This window comes from Corvus moneduloides, chromosome Z, assembly GCF_009650955.1.
Source record: "Corvus moneduloides isolate bCorMon1 chromosome Z, bCorMon1.pri, whole genome shotgun sequence".
Taxonomy (NCBI): domain Eukaryota; kingdom Metazoa; phylum Chordata; class Aves; order Passeriformes; family Corvidae; genus Corvus; species Corvus moneduloides.
The window spans coordinates 68,922,973-68,943,600 of NC_045511.1; the positions used below are offsets into that span (position 1 = coordinate 68,922,973).

At 39.1% G+C, this 20,628-nt stretch overlaps 1 protein-coding gene across 1 annotated transcript in view; it reads left to right on the top strand.

Moving 5' to 3' along the window:
• Positions 1-20,628, top strand: part of EPB41L4A (erythrocyte membrane protein band 4.1 like 4A) — a 123,213-nt gene that overhangs the window by 69,015 nt on the left and 33,570 nt on the right. The window contains exons 10-13 of the mRNA XM_032095107.1: positions 9,821-9,912; positions 10,853-10,930; positions 12,180-12,292; positions 18,460-18,541. Of these exons, the coding sequence (XP_031950998.1) occupies positions 9,821-9,912; positions 10,853-10,930; positions 12,180-12,292; positions 18,460-18,541 (365 nt within the window). The remainder of the gene's footprint in view (positions 1-9,820; positions 9,913-10,852; positions 10,931-12,179; positions 12,293-18,459; positions 18,542-20,628) is intronic.

Here is a 20,628-nt window from a genome sequence, read left to right on the forward strand (position 1 = left end):
CATGATTTTTCCATGAGGATATTTGTGTTGCTCCTGTCATGGACAGCATTTCTTGTATCTTTGCAGATGTATTGGCAAATCTTTCTTTTGTTACTCCCAAGTGGCTTGTTTATATTTGGTGTGGTAATCTATGGGAATTTCATTTCTGAAGGTGCGTTTGTTGAAATAGGAGAGTTGTTTGAAGGCTGGGGTAAGGTTGGGAAAACTTTTCACCATGTTTCATGTAAAGGGTGAGTGATAGTTCATGTATAAACAAGTCTGAGTTTGACTTGGAGTGAATTGCTTGGAAGTGGAGCTGATGCCACATTTCTACAGTTTTTGTTTTAACCGTGTGGAATTGCAAAGGCTTAACATGCTGAGTAGAAAACCTGGAAGGTTTTGGAAAACTTGAGGCTGTGAATGTTGATGACTGGTGAACTCTTACGATTATAAGACAAACATTTTGACAGAACTTGGCAGTTTCAAGCCTCAACAGGTATTTCTAGGAAATTGTTGAAGAGAACAGTAAGTACAGGGGTGTGTACCTTCATTAAATTCGCCTTTGCAACTAATACTAGTCTGAAGTATTTCTACAGCACTTCATATCCTAACAAGATCAGGAAAGGCCAAAAAAATCTTCTTTTGCCCTTTTTTAGCAGTCTGGGGTTACTTTGAACAAAATTATGTATTGGAATAAGCAGACAGTAAACTCAGTCTCTGCATTAAAGTTGTCATAACAATTTATGCTGTTTTACACTCAGAGGAGGAAAAGCTCATCATTGTATTTGTATGAATGTATGTTCCAGAACTCTCAAAAAATTTGATTCACAAATTTATTTTATTCTTCTTGTTTATTTGGAATAAATGCTATAGCTTCGTCCTCCCATGTGACACATGAATATAAATAAATTATATTATTACATGTGGCACTGAATAAATACAGGAGAATAAATATGCCATTTTCACTCCATCCTGGAATATCACTTTATAGCCCAGGGAATTAAAACTTTTGTTGTATCCGATGTGGTATACCAAGTCTGAAATGTTTTGCTTGTTTCCAGTCAGCCATAGGGAGCTCCAGAAGAAATTCCGGAGAAGTAGAAATAATGGGGACTGCCTCATGTCTTTAAATTGAACTTTGTGGCATAAAGGGAAGGAGCTAGCACCATGTAATGAAGCAGATTGCTTATGAGTGAACCAAGTGCTTTGTGTGAAGCACGTTTTCCATATGTTGTAAAAACTCTCTGCAGGGTGGGTTTTGATCATTGTTTCCACACACACCAGCTACCCTTATTCACACTGACTGTCACCTTTCACTGCTCATAAAGAGGACGCTGTTGGTACCTTTAGTACCAGCAAAGTGGTACTAAAGGCTCTTCCCCTGGATGGAGTTACTTATGGTAACTTCTTTATTGTTTCTTGCTGAGATTGGTGTGAAATTTTTTCAACCGTGCCAGAAGAATCTGTGTATTTCCCACTAGAGGGGTGGAAATGGACATACTGATCTTCTTGACAGATGACAGTCTAAATGTCCAAGTCCATGTCTTTAGGCTAGCTAAACCCCACATGGTCGTGTGTCTATGTCAGCCAAACCTATGGCTGCTCATTTTGTTGTTTACATTGCTTCACTTTTCATAAACTTGATGCTTACTGAGCAGAAGATGTTATTTATTGCTTAGTGTCTCATAATAAAGTAAGTTGCTTTGGTCTTTCTGTTTTGTAGTGTAACCTCTTGTACTTTTTCATATCCCTTCCATGAGAATAATTCCTGTATATTTAGCTGCCTCATATTTTTTCCTGCATGCCTGTCGCTATTGTGTACGAGCATGACCATCAGTATTTTGGTTCTATCTTTCACTACTTTGCTTGTATTATATGTTTTCCCCCAAAGGCCATTGCTGTTGCCTCTTCATGAACAAAATACTGCCTTTAATATTTGGCCATCCATGGACGAGTGAGACTGAAGCTCTTTTTCAATGGTGTTAATCATTAAATCAATATTTCATTGTCCCCTGTGTGAATCCATGCTGTGAATTCTGAGCTATAAACTTGTTAGGTTTTCTCTGGCACCTCTAAGTATCAGCATGAAATTTGGAACCCCTCCCCTGCAGGAGGAGGGTTCACATTCCCTGAACGTGACAAAAACTTGCAAAGAATTTTTGAAGATTAAAGAAGTTTATTTCTGAGAAAACTGAGAAATCCATCTAATGCCTGTGCAGCGTTCCTGGTAGCATGTCTGTTGAGCAACCTTGCTGGAAACAATCCAGTAACACGTGGCTGCCAAAGCCCTCCCCTCACCACCAGCAAAACAGAGCTTGATCACAATGGATGCACTATGTGGAAGTGAGCAGTGGAAGGGGTGCCCAGCATACCTCCTGTGTTTCCCCATGTGAGGAGCATGGCCTGCTTCCTAGATTTCTCTCTCAGCTAGGGACATGAAAGGAAAAAGAGAAAAACACGCTTTGATAGACTGTGTAGGCTGGGAATGTAAATGTAATAATAGGTAGGAGTGAGAGATGTGGAGATTTTTTGCCTGTAGGTACCAAGTACTTTTGTGCTGTTCCCTGCAAACCAGTGCTCTTTTGTGTAACTGCACCTTTTACTTTAGTTGCTCTGTGTCTGAACATGCACGTGAATGATTTCATTCCTTAGCAGGGTTTATGCAAACCTTCTGTTCTTCCTACTTTTCCTGTTCCACAAAACAGAAAGAATTCAATGTGCATGTCATAGGTTAGCAAGCATAGTCCCGGAGATGATGTCCTTGCTAAGGGGTGCTTACAGCTTCCTCTATGATCTGACAGAACCTATCAGCTGGCCAGTTTGAATATGGACAATTCTTTAAGCCACTTAAAATTGTGACCACCTCTGTGATCCACACTTAAGAATAGACAAATCCCCCCCCAAGCTCTCTCTCGTTTCCGGCGCTGGCACAGGTGGCTGCGGGCCCCGAGTGGGGGCCAGCGGGCCCGGCCAGGCCCTGCTTGGGCCAGGCCGGGCCGGGCCACAGCTCCACACAGCTGCAAGGCCGAGGTGAGATTAACCCTTTTATTGCTGTGAAGAGCTGAAAACCTGAGGGAAGAGAGAGAGGAGATGCTTAAAGCTGAAATTCTGTTGTGAAGCTATGATATATCAGAGTACCCATTGTAATTCCATGAAGATATGGGGGGTGGAGTGTTCAGCTCATAAGCAAAAGCACCTGAGCTGAGATAGGCAGATGCTGAGGCAGCTGTAATTTCATGAGAAGTTTGGACAGGGAGAGATGGAAGCGATGAAGACTTTTGCTCCAAATGGGAAAGGAGAAACCTCAGTTCCTAGAGATGCTCCCAGAGATAGTCCTAACGATGAAGATGAGGAAGACCCTTTGCTCCCAGGGAAGGAGAAGGGCCTCTGTTTTTTGTTTCTGAACAGCTCAACCTTAAAATTGTACCCCAAAAAACTTCCAAGAGTGGACCCTCGAAAGCAGTTGTGGGAAAAGCTGCAAGTCGGGGGAAGGGACTCACATGCGAGCAGAGAGAGTCCTCTTCCTAAATGGACTGAACAAAGTTATTTGGAAGTGGGCGGCTGTCTCGTTGTGATAATGTTTTCATAGCACGAGCAAGAAGAGACTCCTCTTTCTAAATGGACTGAACAAGGTTATTATGGAAGTGGTAAACAGACTGAACATCTTAAGGGTTGTCTTTTTACATCGTCAGTGGGAGAAGGGAGGAAGGTGGGGGGAGGAGGAGAGTTCTGAAGGTATGGTATAATTTTTTTTCCCCTTCTTTTAGGTCTGTTAATAAACTTCTTTATATTCTTTCAAGTTTGGTGCCTGCTTTGCATTTCTCCTAATTCTCATCTCACAGAAGATAAACAGTAATGAGTATCTTGGACCAAACCACTACATTAAATTGGTGTTTCTGCCCAGTTACAAACCCAACCCGCAGCAGTGCAAAACACTTGCTTTCCTCATTTTTGCTGAAAGAGAAAGATCTTTTTAAATTTTGAAATTTTTATTTCAAGAGATCTTGAAATTTTCAAGTTAGACCATACTCCCAAACTGTGCAGTTAAAATTTATTTACATATTTTCATGCCTTCCTCTGCAGTCTTCCATATTCAGATGAAGAGGCCTTCCTCAGCTAAATTCACAAGCGAAACTGGTAATGACTCTTCAGGAGCAATACCAACCACTGGTGCAGGTCCAAAGTACATAATACTCCTAATTTTGTGTGGCTGAAACTTTTCTAAATACAATATTTTTTTGTTTTTTTAAATAGTCCAGAAAATACTGTAAATATGCTTTGTCTTTTTAATCTGCTTTTCATAAGTGCCAGAAGTCTGAAAAATAATTATGTTAATAAGGTACTTCTTCTCCTATCAAATGCTGTATTCCATCTTGAGTTACAAGTTCCAGCCAGGAACCTCTAATTTAATTTATTGTTCCTGCAGTTTCTTGGAAAGACTGAACAGGGTTTGAAGGTATGTTACTCTCAGTCTTAAGTCCAATTTATCTTACATGTAATTTCCAATCAAAAATAGCATTTTGATCTTTCTTATGGTTTAAGAATTGCAAATGACTTTTGTATTATTTGCATTTGCACCCACTTAAGTCAGAGTGATAGTAGAGGGTGGAGGTGAGCAAGCACAGTGATATTAATATGTCATATTAAACAGTTTTGGCTTGTTTTGGTTGCTTGGGGGTTTTCTTGTCTTTTCTTAAGCACTTTCTGAGCCACCATAGAAGGACTGTAAGATTGGTTCAAGGCCTGCATAAAATAAAATTCACTGACACTAAGGTGATACTGTCAGCTTTTTCCCCCTAATTCTTCCTTAGTATTTTTGAATAGCTGTAATACTAAGCTGAGATATGTTTGTTTCAATCTTGACATGCAAACTGGCACAGCTTTATCAATTTTAGCTCCCAACTTGGTATGATGCTTTTAAAGATTGACCTTGAGTAACCAGTAATAGTACATTGTTTGTTACATAAGCTGTTATTTGTCTGCATTCTGTCAATATATAAAGAGCGAATATTTCCTATCAGAATTAACAGCTGATGGTACCCAGGTATGTGCCTAACCTGGCAAAGAAAAATGTTCTGAAGTAGTAGCTTCAGAGCCAGTGTTAATAATTCTGTTCCATATGCAGGTGTAGAATGTATACATGCAGTGTGCCCTGTAATGGGGCAAGATCTCTCCTTACATTACATTAACACTCACTGTGACTAGGAGGAGTGGTGTGTGTGCTGGCAGGGTTCCTACTGTGATTTTGGGGTCTTCTTCTTCATTTTCTGAGCCTGCATTGCTGGGAGCCCATATATCTCCTGTAAATTAGGGTAGCTAAAGCCTGCTCTAAATCAGTGGTTCTCGAATAATTTTTGCTCTGTGGGTCCTCCCTGGAATGGGTGTAAATCTACTGAGAGTGGCCTTTTATCTTGGGAGTAATCCATGAACTCCAAGAACAAGGGATCTTCTGGCCTCCAGAGGGAAGAGCTGTCATTTTAAGTGTGCATTTTCTCTTCCAGGTCGAGCTGAGCTTGCCCTGCCTGGGAACAGAGCTAGCTGGGTGCAAAGCAGCTCTGAGCCTGAAAGCTGTGTAATCAGGCTGGCGTGGCAAAGCAAGCAGGGAGCTGTTTGCCAAGCACTCCTGGACTACTGGACTCCAGAGGTGTTTTGTGCTTAGGCAGAGCAATGACCCCTCTGACTCCTTTGAAGGGTTTTGTAACACGCTTTCAATCTTTCAGGTGGGTGTGGGTGTAACGGTGTAGCACTCTACCAATTCCCAGCTCTCTAGTGGAGAACTTAAAGGCCCTGCCAGATCAGTCTTCTGGCTGGTCTGGGAGGCAGCATAAAACAGGGAAGGGCTTCAGTGTCCGTCTGTGTCTATGCCGGTAGTGTAGACAAGCTATCTGCATGCACTGTGCTAGTCTCTCTCTCCTCCTGTGGGTAAAAGTGGTGGTGAGGTTCCAGCAGTATGAATTGTAGCATGTTTTGGAGACTGCAGGACAAGTTTTAAAAGCACCTAAAAGGAGAGGGATATTTAATGCTCATCCTGACATTTTTCAGTGTGTGCCTTTGTCAGGGTTAGGAGGAGGCAGTCCCGCAGCTCGACAGCTGGTTATTGTTGCAAAGGGTCCTTTTGCAGCCTCTGGTCCCATCGTCCTGCCCCTCCCTTGCTCCTGCCAGTCACAGATGGGATTGAAAATAACCATACAAAAATAAGTGGTTGTCTGTACTTGTCTGGTGAGCAAAATGAGCTTCCTGAAAGAATAGCCAAACACCAAGATGGTTCTAGAGGAGAGAGATCTCCAGAGTGTGCAGAGAGCTGGGACTGCTCTGGAAACAGTTCATGACTTACAGTGCCTTACCTTCAGTGTGCTGGGCAGTCTGAAAGCAGCAGGATGAGTAGCCAGAAGAAGCTTGTGAAGCACCAAACAGCACTGAATGAGTTTGGAATTGTCATTTCCTATAAACGATCAGTAAAATTACAATAGGTCTTTGTTTCTTTTGGTTCAGATATATGAGAATAATAAGCAAACCCCCTGGCTAATACTAACTACCTGTAGGAAATTGCAATGTTCAAAATGCTAAAAATGTTGTCTTTTATTGGAAACAAAAGGTTTAACATGTAATGTCATCCTTGCTTTAGCTATACAAATCAATTCATTCCCTTGGGCCAGAAAGGTTAAACCAGAAAGATATTGCTGTTTCCAGTACTGCTTACTTTTTATATATGCATTTATAAATTTTCAGGGTAATCACAGTACTCTTGCAAGCCTTAAATAGTCCTAAAAAGAATAGGAGGAAGTCCTAAACCTGTCTGTTCTGTAAGCAGTGTCTGTCATACTGGACTTAGTTGCAGTAAGTTACAGAATCCTTCCCAGATAAGATGAGAAATGGTGGAAGAACTATGAATTATTTCCTGTTTGATGAGGATGAGTGTTTTATGCTTTTTTTCCTCTCTCTTTAGTAAGACTTAACTGTGCTATTGAGTTGTTGCAAGCATCAGTTTTGAGGCCATAGTTTTCAGACATGTGGTTTTCCTTCAAATTCAAATAAATAAACTTGGGTGTGTTATCAGAAGGCTTGTTGGTCTGTCCTATGATTTTACGGCAATTGTTTCATTTTCCAGATCTGAGTTCCATAACTTTTTAGTAAATTGGATCTATAGGGTTATTTGCCCCCACCCCACCTTTTTTCTTCCCCCTCCCTGAGTGCCTTTGATTGCTGAATACTAAGTTTAGATGTTTCAGCATCATCATTTTTCTTACCAGTTAGGGTGAACTCCCTTCTACCTCAGAAAATAATGCCTTCATATGATGGAATCAGTAATTTTTGCTGGTCAGATCTTTCTATCATGTGGCAGTGTAAATATTTTGTCCCTCTTATAGTCACTTACTTATTTTCATGTGTTTTCATGCTGTTTGTTCTGTGTATGGGAAAGTTCTGAAACTGTAACTTAAGAAGAAAAAACAGGCAAACAGAACTTTTTCCCCAGCAGGAATCTTTCACTGAATGCCAGTGGCATTCAAACTGGTCTAACAGTAAGATATGGCAGAAACACCTTATTTAAAAAATTCTCTTTAAAAAAAAAATTTAAAAATCACATCTGGTGTCTCTTTGCCCCTCCCTTCCCACATCCAAGAAAGTCCTTCCTTTGAGATTATGCAATTAAAGAAATTTACGTACGACAGAGAATTCTTTGCCTAAAAGTAGGAATGGACAAAGAAAGGAGGAAGACCCTGCATATGAGAAGTGACTCATTGAGTTTTTCCCTAACAGAAGCTAAACTGATTCATCATATTGCATAAAGTTTGCAACACTACAGTCCAGTTTGATATTATTCTTTCAGAGATGACTATAATTGTGTGGGTTTATATGAAATTATATTAGATGACAGTCTCATATAGAAATTGTAATGTAAATCAAATAATGAAATCCAAAGCTACTTTTCTGCTATGTGCAAAATAAGCAAATGTAAAGTACCACTATACATGTCTTCTTTGAAAGTTTTAAAATATAAAAATGCATTATGATCTTTCAATGGGTAGACTCTTGTTTCTAGTCATCAGGGGAGAAAGAGCGATGTTTTTACTCTGGAAGACTCCAAGAAAAATTGATTTTTCTCCTTGACTATTTTCAAGGTTTTTCAGGAAGCCTTTACTTTTCATGAATTAAACTTATTTTTGCTGTAAGTTAAACCACTTGTGAATCTTGCAGTGAGATGATGATTCCTATCAAACCTGACATTGTATTTTAAGGGACTTTGGGAATATATTTATGCTATCAATGTACTACAAAGTCTTTTTATGATATACACAGCAGTATCAGATGAATCCTAGGTTTCTGCATTCTTGGTGGCCATATGTCTTACTGTACCACATGTATTGTTCTCTCTTGCCCTGGAGAATAAAATGTGCTTTTGATGGAAGACTGGAGGATGATTTTAATTCCTTGCCTATTCCATGGGACTATTTTGGCCAGACATTTAACTGAAATAAGGCATGTGATAAAATAAGCTCATGTGTATGTTTTCAATACTTTTTTTTTTTTTTTTTTGTTCAGGGAATGAAATCTCTCTTACTCTAACCACAGGTGTAAAATTCTGTCATTTTTACTGTTGTTTGTTTCAAGGTGAAGAAAAAGCTGCTTGAGGAGATAATTTGTGGTTTTGTGAGGCTGCCTGACAGCTGTTAATAGAGATATAACTGGGTTTTTGTTACAAGTGAAATTTTGAATTCTAGAGAACATGCAGAATTAATTATCAGTTTACAAGGTGCTTGCAGATAATAATAAATAATAATGAATGAGGAGGGGTAGAAACTTGCCTGAGCTCTTTACTTGTGTATGCATGGCACTGGAGAAGTGGATTAATGCAAGGGCATACATAGATTGCTTGAAATTAGCTGTTGAGGGTGGTGTGAACCACACCCCCTTTGTAACTCACATGTTGGTGAAATGTTGGTTAGACTCAGTTTTGTTACAGGGGGTGTCAAACCACGCTGAGCTCTCACACTGACATCACTGGGACTACTCATTCTTTGTGTGAATCACAGCTGAAACACCAAGCACTTGAGTTCACCAAGTGACAGATAGATGGAAGGGTATTTTTTGTGAAGATATTTGAGTGTTTACCTTGTTGAAAACAAGCAGTGCGATGTGTCTGTTGCTTCTCCTTGTCTGTTGGAAGTATGTTACAGTTTGTATGTGTCCCACTTCTCTTTTCTCTGCCAGTTTCCAGAAGTGAGCTTTCAAGCTTTGAATATTCTGTTGTTGTTGTTGTTGTCTTTCTCAAGAGATTTTAAGGTGAATTTTATGACTTCCACCTTTTTCCTAGTGTTTTGAATTATTCTGAGGTTAGCTTTTATTTAAAAAAAACACCCTTCCTTTCTTCTGTTTTTTTCTTTCCCAGGTTTACCTTGGTCCTTCTCTGCATGTATGTTTTGTGCTTTTTCTGTGTCATTGCTTCATATTAGTTTATAACAGATCTTGAGTTTCTTTTTTTCTTTCACTTATTCTTGCCTTTTTAAAATACTGTTAACCAGAATATTTTTGATTGACATCTGACCTGCAGTTTCAGAAAACATCAGAAAAATAATTTTTGAAAAAAAACTTGTGTGTTTTATTTAGGAAAAAAGCTGATGTCTATGAGCAAGAATGAAGGAACAGAAGTGTTTCAAGAATCTCTTTTCTCTGTTTTTTCAAAAGGAAGAATTCTGCAGGATTATAGAACCTGCTTTTCTTCATGCTGATTTCTTTTCTCACATGGACTGGCAATGGGATGGTTGGTTCTTGTGTTCAGTAAATGCGATTCACTTCCATGTCGGGATCTCTCATAAGAATATTCATTTTGTTTTCTCTTCAGTGCAATGAAACGTCCTTCTTTTTTGAAGCACGCAATAAGGTCACATGCAAACATCTCTGGAAATGCTGTGTAGAGCATCATACATTTTTCAGGTGAGTGATGCAGAAGTTAAGCTGTGTTTTCCATAGGGCCACTACCCTGAGCAGGAGCCTTGTTGTATCTGCAGAGAGGTGTAACAAAGGCTTGCTGCCTGGAAACACATTTTTGCTCTTGGTTATGGAATGCTTTTAAAAGCCAACACTTTAGAGTGATGTGAAACAATGTTTTTAAAATTGGGTAGTTTGGTGGTTTCTTTTTGAATGTCTTAGCATTCTTTTCTAAACAGTACTTAAGGTTGCATACAGTAGGTTTTAACAGAAATATTCACAAAAGTATATGGCAGGATTTAAGTTGCCATATAGGTTTTGATGTATTTAACCATCAGTTTTTTTGTAGCAGCATTGGCTTGAGTGAGGCCTTTGGAATTCAGACTTTGATATTTTCTACAGTGCACAGAATTATTATTTTTTTCTAATAGAAATTCATTGAATTTCTGTAACATTTGGCTTACTTACTGAGGTGTATAAAATCTTCCCAGTACTGCACATCTCAAAGCACTTGAATTTACTGTTGCAAAAAGCACCAAGAGAAATGTGCTAGGGTGTCCAGTTGGGAACTGGTGGATGGAATTCTCAGGGCTGCCTTTAGCAGTGCTGTAAATGAGTGACCTGAGAATCCCTCCTGCAGTCTCACTGCTGTGGCTTGGTGGGTTTGCCTTCTCCCAAAATTAAGTGAAAGGCTGCTGGTGCCAGCAGTTTACAGTTGACTCTGAATTAGAGAGGTGTGTAGTCAAAATAGGAGGGGACAAACAGGTGACTTTGGGACACTTTCAACCCCATAAGAGTCTGTCCAGAGGTAGGGATGAAGAGGAATGAGCAGAAAAAAAAAATCCTTTTTTGAGCCCTCATTTGCATTCTTTTTTCTTGACTTGGGAAGGGGACTCTCATTCAGACATCTATGCTACTTTGTTGTTTTATTTTTCAAACTGCACAGGGTGCCAGAGAATGAATCAAACTCTCTGTCAAGAAAAGTCAGCAAGTTTGGATCCCTAGGTTATAAACATCGGTACAGGTGAATTTTTTTTTTATTGTTTTAACTTCATTTAATTCCTTCTTCATTCCTTCTTTTTTCCACTTTCCTTCCAATGAAAGAAAACCCCACCTAGTATAGTTCTGAAGACAAAGGCCATTTTAACAGACTCTTCTTGGGAGTCTGGCAGTTTTGGGACAAATATAAATTTTTTATCCTTCTCCAGATCACCAGAATTGGTTGAGGCCTGCTATACCCTGTAGTCAAAGTGGGACCAACTTTGGCAATTCTTTAAATCCCTATCGCCTTGTAAGTCCTGAAATCATGTTCATGTCCTAAAGGGGTTTTTCTGACAACTGGGGAGTACCAAAATGAGGGTGTATCTTTTCTGACTTGAATAGGTGACAACACTGGATGAATGCTCAAGGCTCTAAGCCTTGAAAGATGCTGTAAACTTGAAATTAAGGGTGGATAAGGAGCACTGTTTCCACTGCCATGCAAGAAACAAATGGATCATAATGAGTAAGGTTAATAATCATTAGCTAGGGAGATCTTTGTTACTTTGCCTGTTTCATAATCCAGATTATTTGAGTTATCACACTCTCTAGAATGATCTGGATTCTCCATGCTGTGGATAACAGGGAAATTATTGCCCTGCCTCTGTTGTGAGCACTATATTCTGCTTAGTCATAGGAAGAGGAACATTAAAGTGAGAATAAAATAATTTATTTAAACTTAATAACTTACTTCAGTTGTGCAGGGAAGAAAAGCCTAATGAGAATTCGGACTTCCACTCAATTTGTTGCCATCTGGGGCTGTGCTAGTGAGACTTTCTTATAACAGTTTGTTTTAGGTTGTCATTCTACATGCCAGAGGAGTAGCCCCTCACTGACTGGAACTGAATAATATTAAATATGTGTGAACAATATTAAATAAGTTTTCCTGGGAGGAAAACTTACAGAAAAAGTTCAGGAAGAAATAATATTACTTTAGAAAGTCATATGTCAGAATAGTCTAGGTTAGAAAAGGTCATGCTATCTTAAGCTATTCCTAAGAAACCAGCATTTTTTTTCAGTGGCTTATCTCCACTTGAAAATGCCAAATACAGGAGTGGTTGGCACAATCTTTTGATGATTTTGCCAGTGACTGATTCAAAACAGAATTCAGGATAGTGCTACTCAACAGGAGAACCAGAGGTGGGATGACAAGTTAATAGCATTTTTTTTCAGTCTAACAATCCTCTTTGATAACTTTTCAAAGTGTTTTCTCATGATTTTATTGTGTTTTGAAGTGGCAAAACATCTTTGCGAATGACCAGAGACCCTTCTGTGCAGCTTCCGCGGCCTGACCAGAGCATTGAAAGGAGTCGCAGCAAGACTTACCCCAAAAGAACACAACAGACAGGTAGGTCCTTCTGTGCTGACCTGGGGAGAGATGTCTTCTTTTCTTTGGTTCATCTTGTCATCATAAGGTGACTCAGAACTGCTGCAGTGTCCTCGAGGATCTCTCAGAATGGATTCTGTGTTTTGCCTGAGGTCAGTATTTATATCTAAGCTTTACAGGATATAAAACCTCCATCTTTCCAGATAAAATAAAAGAGTTGCTGTCGATTAAAGAGGATAAAACCCCATGTGTGTAGGTCTAAGGTAAAGGTTGAAAGGGAAGTTTGAAAACAGGCTGTGAGAACTTGTTTTTTTCTCAGGAGTTCTCTTTCTTGCAGACATATTTTATACCTATATGTCTTGGTTAGTATCTCATTGTTTGGGCTATTTGACCCAAGGTGTCACTTATGCACATCCTCTTCCCATTTCAAGGGCAGTGTCCCTTTATTTTGATATTAAGTGGAACAGAAGTTAGTGCCATGCAGTTTTAACACGCTTCAGATGTGTGAGCTGGAAATCTATTCTGCATGCAGAAGCTGTTGTGGCAAGCTGGAAGTTTTTACAGGTGTTAGAGGGAGTAGGATTAAGCATGGATCACAGAAGTCATGGCCTGAATAGTAGTAGATGCTTCCCGAAATTTGGTAATAGAGATGGCAAGCTCCAGGTCTGCATATGATTACGTGGGTATTGCTTAGCTTCATCTGTGACAGAAGGCACACACAGCTTAGTCAAACTTGCATGTGGAGTTAAGTGTGTGTGTGTGTGTTTGCTATTTGTCTGGGCTTTAAAATGTAAACAGTATTTCTCTTTTATCATGGTTTAATATGCCACTATAAAATTTGAGAACCTATTTTTAAAAAGAGAGTAGATATCTTCCTCTGGAAACCTCCAGTGTTTATCCTGAATGCTGTATTTTGTCTCTTGACTCGGAAACAAAGCTGGTGTGCTCTGCCTTTTAGCTGCGGTGGCTCTTGAAATGTAAGATGATTAAAAGCATAGCCTTGGAAAATAGAGGCAGTTTACAAAATTTTTAAAAATTTATTTTTTTTTATTTTATTTAGTGTAAAAAGAGAAGAATTACTTTGCTTTCTTATTCTGATGTATTTCACTGTGTCTGCAGTTTTAAGTGGGTGTCTGAGAGGACAAGAAGCTATTCACCCTTGAACCTAATAATTTAAACTTTTTGTTCAGCTGGACTGTCCTGTTCTTAGGGCAGTAGTTCAAGCCAAACAGCGTTTCCTGCCTCATCAGTCCCTGGTTCTGTTTGTGGAAATTTGTGTGGCTATTTGTCAACTAAAACTCGGCTCTTAGTTGAAAATAATGTTTGCCTTAGTCCAGGCAGTGAAAGTCAGTGTGTGTTGCTGCAAGGCTGTGCATGTGTTGTGTTTGCTCATTTTGATTTCAGTCTCTTTGGCTGGAAGCGTGAAGAAAAACTGAAACCTTCCTGTATCCTCTCCTGCTGATGTAATGTGATGCAGAATTCTCTGGGCAAAATGTGTTTGTTATTTTGGTGGCTTTAAACACTTTGTCTCACTTTAAAATAAAATGGCTGCTTTTTCACCATTTTACTTACGTGTAGTTGTGTAATCGCTATCATCTGTTTTCTTTTTTAATTCAACTTAATTGATTACCCATGTGTTCCAAGTGTGCAGTCATATTCCACTGGGGCAAATGTATTAACTCAGATGATACTAATGTTAAATGAATTTGTTTCATTTCCCGCTCAAAATATGGGCTAAGGGAAGAGAGCTATGTCTTTCAAATGCCGTCTTCCCCTATGAATAAGCATATTTTCTCCTTTTTTTTTTCCTTTTATTTTGTCTTTGGCTATTCACAGTGATAAACTTTGAATATTCTTTCTCCATTTAAACAGGCTTTCAGAAGCTGAATGAGGACTAATGCTGCTTCTCCTCCCTGTCTCAGACAACATGTGATAGTCTATTGCATAAAATAAATCTACCTCTTTTCACCTAAAATTGTTCTTAGATATAACAAAGTGCATTTCACACAAAAATCAAGACTATTTGGCATATTTTAAGCATCATTTGCTGCGATGTATTATGTAGATTTTATTTTGTAGAATATTTTTGTCTTGGAAATTAACCTGATAGACTAATACGTTTTATGAGTTATGTAAAAGTTTCCCTGACTAAAATGTTTGAGAAAATCAAATGACATTTCTTCTTAAAATAAATATTCCTTTTGCATGACATTATGCAGATGGTCATCATTGATATCTAGTCCTTTGTTCTTCATTTTCTGTTTGTAGTATGATGTAGTAAGATTAAATATGACTTGTCCAACATTTTAAACAGGGTGATTTTAGTTTGCATGTATTATATCTTAAGGTATTTTCTGTCAAATACACTTTAGTTAGGATTCAGCTGAACAGAGTCTTATAATTTAATTTTTTTTGAATGAAAGTCAGGTTTCCATTTACTTTCCCCAAATCCAACAACAGCTCACGAATAGCTCATATGAAATAACTTCCTTCCACCTTCTCTGAGTTCAGCATCTTTCCTCACCTGCTTCTTTCCCTTTCTATCTTTTCTTAAGACTGAGAAGTGAAATGTATTCAAGGCTTCATTTTTGCAGCCACTGCAGTTAGCCATTCTGATTTTGTTTTATCTTTTTTTATTTTTTTAATCTATTGGTACCAGTGATGGTACCAGCCACAGCAGTGGTTTTGGGGACAGTTAGAACGAGTGCATGACCGCAGCATATAAAATTGGCATTGCCTCCATCAGATAAGTGTGTGTGAAGTGCTAAAACCTCTAACCTCTGACATATTATTAAAATCCTTTCCCTTGTTTCTTCTTTTTGTATACGTGTGCTGGTGTTATAAACATAGTATGTGCTTTTTATATTCTTTTTCTGTCACCTGAAGGCAGAGGTTAGTTATCTCTAGCAGAGCTGAGCAATAATGTTTCTTTGTCTTATTGGTTCATTAAAGTATGCTAAAGTCCTTAGGACTGCAGACACTTGGTGATCTCTGGGTTAAGAGCTGGAGCAGGTGCCTGGACAATCTGTTTTCAGTAAAAATATTTGTGGTTTAACAGAGAGATTGAAGGAGATGATACTGCGAACAGAGAGAAACTGTTTTTCATGTATAAAAGCCACTGCCATTGATTGCTTCCCCTGATAGGATGCACAGCGCAGACCTTTTGGCTTTAACATGGCAGATTATTTTCCTAGAATACAGATAGCAGTGGTTTAAAATGCAGTAACCTGCATTTTGTCACTTGTTTGATACATTTAATATCTTGTTTGTTCTAGGGCTAGTGGAAAAATCCTATCAGGAAACTTTAATGGCTATGATTTGATATTAGATTTAGGCTGTGTTTTTATATTGGTGCATGGGGTTTTTTTTTGCTGTGTGTTTAGGCTGGTATTCAAGTTGGGGCTCATTTAGAGAAAGGGGTTTTTTTGTTTTGTTCTGTCAAACCTTGTGAGTGAGATAAGTGTTACGTGTTTCATTTGCTTATTCCTCCTGTTTCAGCTGATAGAGAATTACAGTTGCATTTTGCTCTGGATTCAAATAATAAACTCAAACATGGAACAGGATCTCTTACTATTCTGTCTTACTCTCTTAGGGCCAGACCGATAATGTTCAGCTTTTGCTACATAGGGTGAAAGTATTCATTATTCTTTTGGCTGAATGCTGGATGTGAAAATCTCCTTGAGAACATCCTCTCAGGACAAACATTGATGTGACCAGACCTGTTGCTGTGGGTCTGAGTTTGTTCAGTGGTGGAAAACACATTGCTTAGGGTTTGTTGTTGTTTGGTAGCTGAGGACTTGGTTTGTCCCTGCCTTGCACGCTGGGTAGTTGAATAAACCAGTGCAAAATAAGTGCTGTCATTCTGATTTAGAAGCCAGGTGGAGAACTGGGTGTGGGTATTACAATTACAGTACTGTCTGTGTTGTGGTAATCCCTAAGCAATCACATTTTGCCACAGGTGCCTGTCACTACCCTGCTTCGCCAGCCTCAGCCATGATTGAACTCTTGGTCTGGCCCAGTCAAAGTCTTCTCCCAGAAAATTGTGAGATTGGGTTTGAAAGTTAGAATTTTGAGAAAATTTATCTTGAGGTGATTTTAGCTATTTCCAAACTCATTTACTTTGAGCTTTATACTTCAAAGTTTACTTAAAATCCAATGTTTTGTAAAAGGATGGGTGTGACTGCTTCCGCATTTCAGTCATGGGGCGTGAGATGAACAAACTCTTGAGGCTACAGACTTAGAAACTAGTAAGAAAAACAACCATTATCACAGAGTAGGCTGTGCTGGTGTAGACATATGGAAGTCCATTCATTTTTGTAGGCTCTTAGTAGCCCAGGATGCAAAGCATGAGCTCTTACTGTATGTTTTCCATTTGATCATGCTATCTGCTACTCTCATGACTTGGTTTAAATACAAACTCAACTTCCAGATAACGTCAGTTAAGTGGCTTTACCTGATAACAAACAGGCACGACAAGCTAACTACCTTCCCAGGCTGATATGGTTTTGGACACTTGAGTTTTTAAAAATGTAATAGTTGGCTTGAATTGAATGCACAAATCAGCATCAAGACGGCTGTAAAAGGGAATTAAGTGCGTGCATTCACCTCATTGGAAAAGTTCAGTGCAGTGCAGTGAATGCTGAGAGTAACTTATCCAGCCAAATGTAAACAACCAGGGAAGCCTTCCACAAATGAGATGTTCAAGATTTCTGGCTGTCTAAGGTACTTTTGAGAAGCCTATTGCCTCGGCATGCAAGAAACAGTGATACAGCTGAGTTTTTGCAATGGGGTTAGTGTTTGGACAGTTTTTTTGGAGTCTACTCTTTTATATCAGTTAATTATATCATACAGAGGTATAAGTTGGTAGAACAGTACTGTAGTCAGTAAAAGAAACACCAGGTGGAACATAGTAGGAGACAATAATTACAGTTTATGTAAGTGTGGACAGAAAGCTCCTGATTGACCCACGATGGCCTGACACCCAGAGGTGACTGGGTGCCTGCAGAATGGTAAGGATATTACCAAACACAGCAAAGGATCAGTTCTGGAGGTATCTGTTTCTTTTATCTCATTTGTCCCTTGGTTATTTTTCTGGCAGTTGTTTCACTGCTATGATATGTTTTGGAGCACAAGTTTTTATTGCTCCATTAAGTTACAAGCACTTTATGAGGCTTAATCAAAAGCTACCTCACAGAGGAATATGTTAAATACTGAGATTAATTCCTTTGTTTGAAAATGTGATATATTTGCTGATTTCTGCAGAAGACTAGCAGATCTAACCTGTAAGAGAACCAGTTGATGAGCAGACAAAATGCTTTAGAAAAATATCTCAAATGTTTGTGTTGAGGTAGGGTCCAGAGACTTTGTATGCCAAAGGGGTGGTATGGGAAGTTGAGGGAGATCGTGAAGAAATCCTTTCTCTGAGGCTAGGGAGAAAACTTATCATGTAAAATCTTTTCACAGCTTAAATTAAGACATCCCATTTTTGTTTTGGCCAGTGAAAATGTCTTGGGGTTTGTACTACATTAAACAACACTGTGATGCTGTTGCTTGTGTCCAGAGGACATAGTATTGTAATCTTCAATCTATTTCATTATCTTCAATGAACATGCTCAGAATCCTGTCCAGAGGAGGTCTCCATCAATAATGATATTGTTTTGTTTTTCTACTTGACATCTGTTTCTGTAGATGGTAACAGTTCTGTAAGAAATGTCTGAAACTGCCAATTAGGTGGAAAGACAATGTGTGAACTGAAGGAGGATTACAGATTAATATTAACAGCATAGCATGGGAACTAAAATCATAGAACCAGCAGGAACCAAACTGTATTCACCCCACACCTTTATTCTCATTCTTGACTGAGCAGGGAATTTCCTTCTGTTGACAGTGACAGAGTATTCCTTTGAGAACAACAGCTTCAGACTTTTCTGTCTTATGTGGAAGAGTAATGAATGTGCTTCATGTTTAACTTTATTTATTTATTTATTGTGTCCTGGTACAACTAGAAATAAGGATAAAGCACAAAAGCGTGGTCCTTACACACCCTTAACAAGAAGAGCATGCACCAGATATCTTGTGTGTCATTTTATCTCTCATGCTCCCCTGTGTTCAGGAGGTGATTATGCTGAATAGGTGTGCAAACATTTGTGCTACAGGACTCATCTGTTTCGGGCTTTTTTTTCCTTCAGGTTCTAAGAACATAAGCCAGATTACAACAAATGGGGAAAATGAAGGAACTACCAAAATTATTGCACCTTCTCCAGTGAAAAGGTATGTGGACCCACAGTTTCCTTACAGCTTTTAAGAGGTTGTACAATGCATTGGATAGAGGAACATGTTTAGTAATCATTAGTACCAGTTTATCCTGCTCTTGAGTTCAGGACCATCTGATCTTCTGCTGACAAAGGTCAGAGAGTGTTTCTAAGTAATTTGTTTTATAAAACCCTGCTCTTCCAATCAATGTGGAACAGGGATTTCAGGTGACACATGGTTTGAGAACCCGTAAATCAGCAAAAGTTAATGGGAAGGCAGACAGTCTCAGGTTTAAATAGGAAAAAAAACCAGGTAATGACCCAAAGGGCACTGGGCAGGATAGTCCTGTGAAGTCCTGTTAGTCTCTCCCCTGGGAGCTGTGGGCTGGCTGTCAGAGCCCTCAGGGCATGGGCCTTCTGTCTCTGAACAGGGCAAGCTTGAGGTGTGTGTGCAGAGAGAAGCTGGGCATGGGCTCTCTCCCAGCAGGTTTGTTAATCTTGCAGTGATTTCCCATTATACTGTTCAATTTGTAATAAAAATCAGGAGTTTTTGTTCCTGATCTGTAGGAGTAGTGAATTGCCAGGGCTCTTCTGGACTTGTGTGGTCTGCTGTGTCTGATTTATCAGTGCTGAAGTGCGCATCTCTGGTTATTAAGTATATCTGAAAGGAAGAGGTAAGGCTCATATTCGGAAAGGGATTTATATCTCCACCCCTAATTTTAGGTGGAATTTTTGTGCCTGAATCAGAAAAAGAGTGATCTGACAAAAGAATGAATCAAAAACACAGCACTTAACTTTTGTTTAGTTGTCTGGATATCTGTCTCTGCATGCTTGGCAATCCTGACAGCTGGGGTTTTTTTTCTTAACTGAGTAACTCTTAACTGGACTTATGTATGCATTGAAGCTGTGGGCTTCACCTACTAGGCATCTGGACTGAGGTCTGAAAAAGGATCTAAAAGATTTACTGCAAATGCTTGGTGGATAGTGTTCTCTATTGCCTAATATTTGGAGCAGTTGACCTCCAAAAGAAAAGCTGAGTTAAATTGCTTTCTCATTTTGAGGGAAATTGAATGCACTATTCTAGTCCTTAGAAAATAATGCTAATCATGTGTTAAAAGAAAGTTTATGATTTTGCCACTTGGTCATGCTGAAGCTAAACCTTTAAGTAGAAAACAATACAGAGGTAAAAAAATACATGAAGGGAGGACACAAAGAGGATGGATTCAGGCTCTTTCCAGTGGTTCCCAGTGACAGCACCTGGTGGGCACACACTAAAACACAGCAGGTTCCCTCTGAATGTCAGGAAACAATTTTTCCCTGTGCAGATGACTGAGCACCGGCACAGTCAGGTTGTGCAGAAATGTGGTGGAGTCTCCATCCTTAGAGATAATTCCACAGCTGTCTGGGAATAGTCCTTGGCAGCTGAATCTGGGTCACCCTGCTGAAACAGGCAGCTGGACCAGATGACATCCAGAGGACACTGACAACCCCACCATTGTGTTGTTCTGTGATTTGTTAGGAGAGAGAAAGATACAAAGCAAAAGGTACCATTATTCCATAGTGATAGTTCAGAGATCATAATTTTGGGGGGACAGACAGAATTTGTGACAGAATTTTTAGCAACGAGCTGTTAAAAAGAAATGGATAGGCAGGTTTAAGAGGAAGAACCAAAATAAGTGGCTCTCAGTATGACAGCTTCAAGGTTTCTGAGTTTAGTTTCTTACCCTGACAGTTTAAAAGCAGTTCACAGGCAGGTTCTTACTAAGTCATGTTTTAGACAGTCTTAGTCATTTCCAGGAAAAAAAAAAAGGTGTTGGAAGTTTTTTTTCTATTTAGGATTTGATTTGGTTTTCCCTGTGTCTCTGTCTGCACATGTAAAACACCTTTTGGGTCTGCCAGGCTTTGTATATGTGAGAGGCAGCGCACAAAATTTATGCTGCATTTACAGTTCAGAAGTTTGCTCCATCCTGTGTAATTCTTGCATTAGTTGTCAGTGATGCTGGCAGAGCATCTTTCAGTAGTGTTCATGAGCTGAGTTTTCATATTTAACATCTCATCCACAGTTGAGATCTATAGTTAATTACTTATGCATAAGTGGTATAAATT